The sequence below is a fragment of the Pangasianodon hypophthalmus genome, chromosome 6, assembly GCF_027358585.1.
Source record: "Pangasianodon hypophthalmus isolate fPanHyp1 chromosome 6, fPanHyp1.pri, whole genome shotgun sequence".
Taxonomy (NCBI): Eukaryota; Metazoa; Chordata; class Actinopteri; order Siluriformes; family Pangasiidae; genus Pangasianodon; species Pangasianodon hypophthalmus.
Window position 1 is genome coordinate 4,012,766 of NC_069715.1, and position 11,037 is coordinate 4,023,802.

Below are 11,037 nucleotides of genomic sequence, written 5' to 3' on the forward strand. Positions count from 1 at the left end.
TACAGATGTATTTTTTCCATTCTCATTAACTAAGGACAAGGAAGCTCTTGTAGTTATTTCTACTGATTCACAGGAATCAAAGATTTTATAACCCAATTTGACCCCAGGAAGAATATCAGTTCTGTTGTTGATTTCCTCAATGGCAAATAACATTGTTTGTGCATTTTGAAATTCACGGAGGCTTAAACTACAGGAAAAAAAGAAAACTACATATCTTTTCAGTGAACCTCATAAGTACTAATACAATAACAGGTTTGTAAATGTTTTAATGCTAATAGTTTAATAAATTCAACCAAATTAAAATCCCCCTAATGTGCCCTCACCTTCTGCATTTTGGTTGCCAGGGCTCAGATGTGAAGACATGTGTTGTCTGGTCCCATCTGACATGGATGGAAAAGATACCACCAATCATTACATCCCCATCTTTGCTGAGTTGAGGAGAATTGGGCAGGCCTAGTAAGCTGCAGGGAGGATCAGCTGCTCTCACCTGAGTGAATAAAAGCCATGTATGCAGAAACCTCATTCTCATCCCTCCTTAAATACCATGATAGCTGTTTAGCCATTTATATAACCCTTTGACTCCCAACCCTTGGGTGTGGGTATAAGAAGTTCATTACCTCATTATTTTGCACTGCTTACAAGGAGGCACACATGTTTATTTTATTACACCGTTGTGTAAATCTATGTATAAATCTAAATTCTGATAATAAGTCTCTTTTAATGGTGCCTTGCTTTATGTACATGTCATTATCAACTGGATTATTATTATTATTATTATTATTATTATTATTACTATTATTATTATTATTATTATTATTATTATTATTATTAACTAGTTATTGCTTCCTGTATCCTACACATACAATGTATGCACTACAACCATTCCTACCTACCCTCATTTTGTTTTGTCTTACCTTTAAATCGATGAAATGAATAAATTTTCATCAATCTACCAGAATATTCCATAATAAAATAGATTTTGTAAATTTATGTCACCATTCAACTCATTGCTCAGGGCCCTCAACAGCACCAGTAAATAGCTCAACAATGAATGAGCTGCCATTGATAACCTTTCTAAAGCCAAAAATAGGTCTGGACTACACCAGACCAGGTCGTCCTATTGACACAGTCACCGTGGTACACACGTTTGTTCTTCTGTCAGCCCCCAAACCTTTTAGCACACTGGCCTTTGTCAATATGTCAGTATAAATGCATTTTATCTTTTGCGTAAGGAGAAACAATACAGTTTAGCAGCAGCCAACTGACCACCACAACAACATATCAAAGAAAGGTTCCCACATGCATTGCCAAACAGATGCTCTGCCCCCTTCCTCCGTTCTTGTATAAAAGTTCCTCGAGTCTCAGTCAAAAACAGTTTGTATAGAGTGCTTATTGGATATAGAAAGATGTCCCTCTGGTGCTCTTCAGTTTGGGGATCCTACTAGTTGAATATTGTTGAAGAAATCTGCGGCTCTCATGAGGGTAAAAAAATTTTAAAATCCTTTAATATCTCATGGCTATTCAGTCATAATTACATTTAAAAAACATGCCTACACATTTCTGCTATTAAGGCCTTCACAGGGAAAGTTAAAATGGGGGCTGTTTCTTCTAGATGTTAACAAGTAATCACATGATCAATATGGACAGGTGAGTAGTCACATGATTAATGTGGACAGGTGAAGTCACACGACAGACCATGTTTTCAAACCACATTGGGAAAAAAACCTGGGGAACTGGACTTATATAATATAAACATACTATCATGATAATAATGAACTAACAACCAAAAGAATATATAAAACATCTTAATATTTCAGTTTTCAATACATATAGGAAAAGCCTGCATGTGATGTTAGGCAAAGTACCCAGATGACTAGATCAGAGACAATTACAGAAAAGGGGAGAAGTCCAGTTCCCCATTTAAACCAAGGTATAGTGTTGGTTTCAATGTACGTATCCAAAAAGATTCTCTTTGTAAGAGCCTTTTCAATCTGTTTCCACCTCTTATTAAGTTTGCTATATGGTCTATACCTTATATTTTTAACGTATTGCAACTGCCGTGGTCAGCCTCTTTATAATGTAGACCCATGGATATTGTGGGTTGCCATTTCTTATAGCATGTTTATGTTCGGCCAATCTTTCACTCAGTTTGCGCTTTGTTCTTCCAACCACATGGACACTCAAGTCTGTAAAGCCCCCACAAATACAGCTAGTGAGTTTCAAACAAAGCTTGATTTATTTAAGTTTTATTGTAATCTCCAGGTGAAAGTTTGGCATCATACTAATTCCAGTCAAGCAGCTTCTTGCTCCCTTGCTCAGCTAGATACAACAAGGACACCATTCGAGCCCAAGTCTACTTTCATGCCAAACATATTCAAACACACTTTGAATACGTTCTCTAAAAAAGTGACATATGAAGTGGACAAACTTTTCACATCTATGAGGAAATGGGAATATAATTTGTCAAAAGAGGAAACAGAGGTGTTAAAATGGCTTTCACCTAATGAAAACATCATAATTAAAGAGCCGATAAAAGAGGAGCAGTGGTAGTTTGGGGCAGAGACCAGTACCTCACAGAGGCCATGCAACAGCATGGACAACCATGAGAACTATCAGCCTTTATCGTCTAGCCCAATAGAACAAATGAAGATTACAGAACTTACAGAATAACTTACAGAAATGCTTCTACATGCAAAGAATGAATAATGGATTTTGCAAGAAGAACATGATTTTCTATTGTGTAAAAGCCCGATAATCTCTTCTTTTTACGTGGGTTCCAAAATATACAAGAATGTAGGGAACCCACCAGGAAGACAAATAATCAGTGGAAATGAGTCAGTTACAGAACCAGCATCTAAATTTGTTGATTTTTCCATCAAGCCATTTGTTGTAGACCTAAGGTCTTTTATTCAAGACATAGATATGTATTAAATAAAATTGAAGCGACAAAGAACATCAGATCATCATTTTAGTTACCATCGATGTTGAATAACTGATCATAATGAGGGTTTAGAGGCTTTATCACATTATTTAGAAAAGAGACAACCAGAACAGATGCTCCCTGCTGCATTCATCTTGCAACTTCCAGAATGGACTTTGAATAACAATGGCATTCTGTTTGCCAGGAGTTTCTTGCCTGTGTTGGCATGTAAATTATATATATTTTTTTCTTTTTCATTGATAATTTTGCGCTATCAGTTTCATTTGTTGTATATTTCACTTTTCCCTCTACCACATTTTCATTTTTTCAAGAATGCTTTTGTTTTTTTGTATAAAGACAACGAGTGGAGGCCGTCCACGCCAGATCTGTCTAACACAATTCCAACAAATCTTCAACTAAAGTTGATCATACCTAATAATCTCTCCCTCTCTCTCCCTCTCTTTCTCTGTCTCTCTTGCTGTTGAGCTACACATGCTAACTTCAACAAAATAGACTTCATGTGTAAACTATAATGAATTCTTTGGTTACACAAGTGCAGTTTTTGTAGTATACAGTTTAGAAGGGAATTATTTATAATTGCACTATCCAGTGTCACCCAGATGAGGATGGGTTCCCTTTTGAGTATGGTTCCTCTCAAAGTTTCTTCCTCATATTGTCTCAGGGAGTTTTTCCTTGCCACTATAGAAATAAAATTGAATTATTATTGTTATTATTATTATTATTATTATTATTATTATTATCTGTAACGTGAATTTTTCCCATATTTGCTGTGTGGATTTGTGAAAACATAAGTGACCTACTGTATGTGTTAAACATCCACTTGGTAACAGATCCAAACCGAAAGTGGCACTGTAAACAAGATTTTATGGCAGATTGCATCATAGTAGCAGATGATGACCATGTTTTTGTGGTCCATCATTTATCATTTTGCAGGGTGATCACATTTGCTAATTAAGAACAGTTTCAAATGCTATTATGTATTTGATCTTTAGATTTTGAGGACTCTAAGTATAAGATGCGGGTGGCATGCTGCATAGTTACATGCTAGAGTGGCTTCAGTGCCAATCTACTGCGGTCCTGTAACTCTCTGCCAGTAGCACTTCTTCCAGGACCCTTTCTTATGCACTGCAATAACAAATGTGACAATGCTATTGTTAATTGTTACGTTCTGGGGTATGTTCACGTGTTTTTGTGTTTTGTTCTCTCCCCTTTCTCTCGCCCTCCCTCTCTTTCTCTTTCTCTCTGCAGCACTGCCTCATTGGATAACGTTCCTGTCCGTCTTGATTAGCTCAAGCTGATCAGCGGTGATGTCATTTGCCGTGACCAACAATCAACCTCTGACCCCACTATTTATAAACCACAGCCATTCGTTCATGAGGAGTTGTTCTGGCTGTTAACACAAAACCCAGTTGTACCTCTGTTGTCTTTATTCTAGTTATGCTGCCTTATTGTGTTTTTTTGTTCTTGTATGTCATTTGATCCATGTTTCCCCCACTTTGTTTTACTCACTTGTCTTGTGTAGTTCAACTTAGTGTTCATTACGTTGGTGTGTGACTTTGTTAGTGTTGGGGAAAAGTGGACAGGTAAGTAAGTCACGTGACATACATTGTACAGCACGTAGGAATACAGCACGTTTTCTGTATTAGACACATTAGGTTATGATCGAGCACCACCCTCTGTACATTTGTTTGGATAGATAGAGTAGGTTAGTTAGCGTGTCCTGGACGCTGAAGACTTATTTTGCTATCTTTTGTTATAGTTAGGTTAGAGGGCTTGGAACTAGTTAGACTTGTTTTGTTCATTTCTTTGCTCACGCTCGCCGCTCACGTCCCTTTCCCCCTTTTGGTGTCTTGTTACTTGTTATTGTAAATAATTTGTAAATACTATCACTATCACTTGGCACCACACACACTTCCCCTTGTATATAGATAAATAAATCACCCGGTTGATTTGCACTACTTGTTGATGGTCCCTGACTACACACACACACACACACACACACACACAACTGATATTTTTTTAATAATCAAATTAGTGTTATTCCTCACATACGCCTAGACTAATTGGGGTTGTAACATTTATTTGGGGGCCTGTCTGGGATCATAAAAACCTTTTCCTGTGATTATTAATAATATTTGTGTGTGTTGATGTCATCGACTTTGCTGTTCGGCCTAGAGTAGTATTGGTCGTAGTGTTGCACTATACCAGTTAGTCGTAGTGGCGGTAGTGCGGTGGATTGTGTTTACGTGTGTGGACTTGGGAAAAAAAAATGGCTTTGTTTGATTTAGAGACATTTATTAAAAAATCCCACCACAGAGCAGCTTGACAAGTGCAGGAAGGATGAATTGTTTGCAATAACGGCACATTGTAAAATCCCCGTTGTTAAGCAAGCCCTTAAAAAAGAAATCAAGCATACAGTATTACAGTAACATTTGGTTCAGTTAAATGTGCTTGCATTGTCTAGTACAGTTGATAAGGAGACCGATGGGGAGACGCACTCTCTTGGTGCCGATGCCTGGCCTTCTGCCACTGGGAATGTGCTGAACAGGGGGGAGGATCTGGCTGCAGCTGAGGCCGAGGAGGAGTCCAACGACAAAGTCGGCTTGTCACCCTTTGGACCATTCTTTCCCGCTTCTGCTGGGTCCCTAGAAGAGGCACAACTGAAGGTCCGCCTGGCTCGCTTACAGCTAGATGCACAAGAAAAAGCCCAAGCACGGCAGGCTGAATTAGATCTGCGTTTGGAAATACGCAGATTGAAAATAGAGGCCGATACGCAGATAAAGTTGCGACAGCTCGAGCTGCAATCGCTGAAGGTTGCCGCCAGCTCGGCTGCGCAACCGAGTCCCACACCAAATTCTCTCAAAATGTTTCCCCGGGTGTCGATTCGTCCTCCCCTACCTTGCACGTGAGCAAACATATTGCTTTAGTGCCTCAGTTTAGGGAAACCTTTTTTTAATAAGGTTCTGTGTTGCTAGCAAGGTTAATGATTTCAGTTCACTATGTGAATTAATCTTGTTGGAGGAATTTAAAAATTGCTTGCCAGAACGTGTGGTGGTTTACCTGAACAAACAGAAGGAAACGTCTCTCTTTCAAGCTGCAGTATTGGCGGACGGGTTTGTGCTAATGCACAAAAATGTTTTCTCTTCAGCACGTACTGAAAATAACTCAGCTGCCCAGTCCCAGTCCCCAACCTCAAAATCTGCCTCCCTGCATCCTAGACAGGTAAGGGAATGCTTTTACTGTCATAAGCAGGGACATATAATTGCTGACTGTGTTGCGCTAAAACGCAAACAGCAACAACAGCCTAAAAGTGTTGGGTTTTGTTGATCCTGTTAGAACATTACCTGAATGTGATTAGCCTGATCCTAGTTATAGCCCATTTTTGCTGAAGGGGTTAATTTCGTTAACTGGCAACCCTAAGGATCAGAAAGAAATACAACTGCTTTGAGATACAGGTGCTCCACAGTCGTTTATTGTTGCTAATGTGTTGCCTATGTCCGATGAGACATTCTGTGGCTCCAGTGTAGCAGTCATGCAAAACGGGGGATGTAGTCACCTTGGCTGATTCATTTATTGCCCCAGTTCTGACGCGTGATGCACCTCCAGAAACTGTTTACCCTGAAAGGCAGGGTAGTAAAAAGTCAGTGTGTGCGGATTCAGTTGTGGAAACACTGAACTGGCCAGTGACACGAGAACAAATTATCACTTCACAGAAAGAGGATCAAACTCTCACTAAGTGCTTTGCTACTGCTGATAACTTTAAAGAGACTTACCAACCTCAGTAAGGAGGTTGGGCATGGTCAAGTGCGCCCTATCGAGGTGAAAGTTACAGCCATTGCCCAGTTCCCCGCTCCAACCACGCGGTGTGAGCTGCACAGGTTCCTGGGCATGGCTGGGTATTACCGCAGTTTCTGCAAAAATTTCTCCACCGTTGTTCATACCGTTTATTATGTAATGCACCTGTCCTTGCTGCACCTAATTTTGCATTACCTTTTAAGCTGGAAGTTGATGCCAGTGCTGTTGGTGCAGGCACGGTTCTCCTCCACGAGGATGAGCAGGGCATTGATAATCCTATCTGCTATTTCTCCCGCAAGTTCAATTAACATCAGGTCAATTACTCAACAATAGAAAAAGAGGCATTAGCACTTACTTGTTACTTGTGTTACAACATTTTGAAGTTTATGTTGGTTCCTCACCTCTGCCTATCACGGTGTTCACTGATCATAATCCATCCCGCATGTATAATCAGAATCAGCGCTTAATGCGCTGGTCTCTAGCTACTCAAAATTACACCTTAGAAATTAAGCATAAGTCAGGTGCAGAGAATGTTGTGGCAGATGCGCTATCCAGAGCTTTGTGGCTGTAATTGGTTCAGCTGTGTGTGTTTCTTTAAAACAAACAAGTGTTTGTTCTTATGGGGTGGTGTGTTATGTTCTGGGATATGTTCGCGTGTTTTTGTGTTTTGTTCTCTCCCCTTTCTCTCGCCCTCCCTCTTTAGCAGCTCAAACAGTGCTTTAGTTTGAGTGGGGATTTTTTTATGAAGGCATGTACACAGGCAAACAGAAAACAATTGTGAAGTAATATTTTATTTGCTGTTTTTCTTACTTATTATTATATGAATTAGAATGGTTAAAAAAAGTCTGATTTTGGATATTTTAAATTTATTTTATCAGTATAATAATTTCATAGAATAACACATGTAATGTGTTGTTTGAGAACTTTTTTTTTCCTCTATTGCTAAGATTATGGTCTAAACAAGCAGGGTCTCTTTATGGCTTAACCTGGGGACAAACATAATTTAAGGAAAGAGAAAATTTTGTGGGAAAAACTCTGAAAAGAGACACAAATTGGTTATGTAATCATACTTAATAGACTAACCATAGGCAAATGGTACTGCAAAGTCAGAGAATAGATAGCAGTTTATTTACTGCAGGTATTGAAATAGTAGCTCTTTATGCAAATCCATTATAAAGGTTTTCATTTAAACTAGAACATGCCCTTTAAATAAGGTACATAAGTTAAACAATTTAATAGTGGCTATCTACACAGTTCAATCATTTAACAGGTGGTTTTCCCATGATTTGCTTCTTAGTGTTCTTCTCTGGTTTCAGCATGATTATATAACACTTTGGAACAAATATGCAGAATAGTAAACCAAAGCTTGATGTTAAAATGGCAAATATTTCTACAGCTACAGTGAATTTTCCAGGAGAGCTGACATAAGCAGGAATAAAGGTGATCCAAACTGCACAGAATATGAGTATGCTAAATGTGATAAATTTGGCTTCATTGAAATTGTCAGGCAGTTTGCGGGCCAGAAAAGCCAAAATAAAACACAAAACAGCCAGGAATCCGATGTAACCTAGCACGGCCCAAAATCCTATAGCCGAGCCTACATTACATTCTAATATGATCTTTTCCTTGTAGTACTTCATATTTTTGTAGGGAAAAGGAGGAGATATTGTTAACCAAAGTACACAAATAATGACCTGTAAAAGAGTGAAGGCAAGTACACTGAGCCTCTGCTGTAGAGGCCCAAACCATTTCATTACATTACTTCCTGGAAGTGTAGCCCTGAAGGCCATTAACACCACTACTGTTTTTCCCAGAACACAGGAGATGCAGAGGACGAACGTGGTCCCAAATGCTGTATGGCGCAACATACAGGACCATGCAGAAGGCTGACCAATGAAGGTTAGTGAACAGAGGAAACACAGAGTCAGAGAGAACAGCAGCAAGAAGCTTAGTTCAGAATTATTTGCTCTAACAATAGGTGTGTCCTTGTGTTTAAAGAAAATTACAGCAATGCAGATGGTGAAAGACACTCCTAACAAAGAAAATGATACAAGAATGATCCCCATTATTTCCTCAAATGACAGAAACTCCACCAGCTTGAATACACAGGTATCCTTCCTGTCATTTGACCACAGTTCAGGTGGGCACTTGATACAAGTAATAGAATCTTAAAGAGAGAGGAAACAAATAACAGTTTAGGCAGGTAATTCTACTATTCTATTTTCCTAATAAAACTTTTAAATTGTTTTGAATCTTGTGTGCATCATTGAAGCTAACCACCATTCATTATACCTGTTATATTACTGATTTCCCCCTCTGCACATGGTATACAGTCAAAGCAGCAGATTGGCCTTCCTTTCTGCACAGCCTTCCTCATGCCCGGGGGACAGCTTGGAGTGCAAACTGAGACTGGAACCTGAAAATCATTTTTTTTGTATATAATTATTGATAATTTTCTAATACATTTATTGTACATATTATCTGTTCATATAGATATTGTCATTTACCTGTGGTTTGTTGTGGGCCCAGGCTATACTGATGTTGTTAAATGACAGCTGAAGGTGTGTTTGCAAGGAGCCATCGTAGAAGCCCACTTTAACAAACACTATTTTACCATTGTTACCTTGTTGCCAATTCAGCAGTTCATACCTAGCTGCTGGGTCTCCATTCTCATCAAAGTATACATCCTCTCCAGCCGTAGTTGTGAATCGGAGTTTCTTCAACTCATTGAATACCTAAATAAAGCATTACAAACTCTTCTGTCATAAATATAAATACATATTTTTCATGAGGCTATATTGTTACACTTACCTGCCAGGGTTTGTTATCTGTTATGTTTGCACATGCAAAAGAACCTTCTTGTCCACTGTCCCTCTTTGAACAGCTATATCTGTTATGCAGGGCATAAGCCACAGCGTAAACAGCCTTGTAAACATTATTTGCGATTCGTAATTCTGAAACATCGGTATAAAGGTTTTGAACTTGTCTGAGACTTTCATTACCTTTGCACATTTCTTTCATCTCAACATTTTCTTGTGTGGAAAGCTTACATTCAAATATTGTCTCCCACAATTCTTTGTAAATAGCTGCATCAGAAGCTGGATTAAGCTTGGTCAGAAATTCCCCTAGGCCCTTGATTTGAGCTTTTGGCATAGAAAAACCCATGGATCCTATCAGAAGGTGCTGCCATGGAGCATTAGCTGGGTTTATGTCCACAGAAATCCAGGACTCACTTCCAATCCACTGAAACCCAGTCAAGTTCTGTAAGGCCATTTCTTTTAGAAGAATCCCAAGGTCAGCATATGAGACAAATGCTACAATAATTTTGGAGGTTGAAGCTTTGATAATCTCAACTAATTTCAGAATTTTTTCTCTGGAGTCTGTCCTGAAGAATGCTTTAGAGTACTCAACACAGATTCCCTCTTCTTTGGCTGCAATGATGAATTCATTTATGCCATTGTTCCCATAGTCATTATCACTACATAGGGCCCCTACCCATGTCCAACCAAAATGCTTGACCAACTTAGCCAAAGCTCTGCTCTGGTAGTAATCACTAGGAATAGTTCTAAAGAAAGATGGGAATTTCTTCCTGTCACTTAGGCATGCACATGTTGCAAAGTGACTGACCTGCAACGCATAGATTTCAGTCAAATATAATTTATACTAAACTTTAATTATTTCACTTCATCTGTGATCAAAAGCATAAGATTTTTTTTTAAATTCAAAACAAAGTAGTTTTTGCATAGAAAAAAAAAATCATCTTACCACAGGTATGTGTAAAGGTCCTATAGTAGCGGCAAAGGCAATAGAGGGACTGGAGGATGTTTCACCTATGATTGCTTGAACTGTATCAGGTTTGGAGCAAGACATTCCAGATGTATTTTTTCCATTCTCATTAACTAAGGATAAGGAGGCTCTTGTAGTTATTTCTACTGATCCACAGGAATCATAAATTTTATAACCCAATTTGACTCCAGGAAGAATATCAGTTCTGTTGTTGATTTCCTCAATGGCAAATAACATTGTTTGTACATTTTGAAATTCACGGAGGCTTAAACTACAGGACAAAGAAACTACTTTCCAGTGAACCCCATAAGCACTAATAAAGTAATAAGTTTATATGGTGTGCTGTAATGCAAATAATTAAAAAAAAATTTTCTGATCTTCTTAAAATGAATAGACCTTAAACTAATGTCATTCCATTTACCAAAATTCAGATTCCCCTAATGTCCCCTCACCTTCTGCATTTTGGTTGCCAGGGCTCAGATGTAAAGACATGTGTTGTCTGTTCCCATTTGACG

The 11,037-nt window shown here is 38.6% G+C and overlaps 1 protein-coding gene across 1 annotated transcript; it reads right to left on the reverse strand.

Annotated features, from left to right (window-relative positions):
* Nucleotides 1-7,732: 7,732 nt before the first annotated feature.
* On the reverse strand, nucleotides 7,733-10,774 carry LOC113534546 (extracellular calcium-sensing receptor-like). Its single transcript, XM_026927436.3, has 5 exons — nucleotides 10,502-10,774; nucleotides 9,548-10,363; nucleotides 9,244-9,471; nucleotides 9,029-9,152; nucleotides 7,733-8,903 (listed from the first exon to the last, which is right to left on the reverse strand). The coding sequence occupies exons 1-5, from the start codon at nucleotides 10,757-10,759 to the stop codon at nucleotides 7,996-7,998; spliced, it is 2,334 nt and encodes a 777-aa protein (XP_026783237.3). The 5' UTR covers nucleotides 10,760-10,774; the 3' UTR covers nucleotides 7,733-7,995.
* Nucleotides 10,775-11,037: the final 263 nt, after the last annotated feature.

What these genes read in the sequence shown, in the direction of transcription:
- LOC113534546 (XM_026927436.3), bottom strand. Translation starts at nt 10,759, where the DNA reads ATGTTATTTGCCATTGAGGAAATCAACAACAGAACTGATATTCTTCCT. An exon ending in GGGCCCACAACAAACCACAG is followed by an intron (nt 9,153 to 9,243) that starts GTAAATGACAAT and finishes AATGATTTTCAG; the next exon opens with GTTCCAGTCTCAGTTTGCAC. An exon ending in GGAAATCAGTAATATAACAG is followed by an intron (nt 8,904 to 9,028) that starts GTATAATGAATG and finishes TCTCTCTTTAAG; the next exon opens with ATTCTATTACTTGTATCAAG.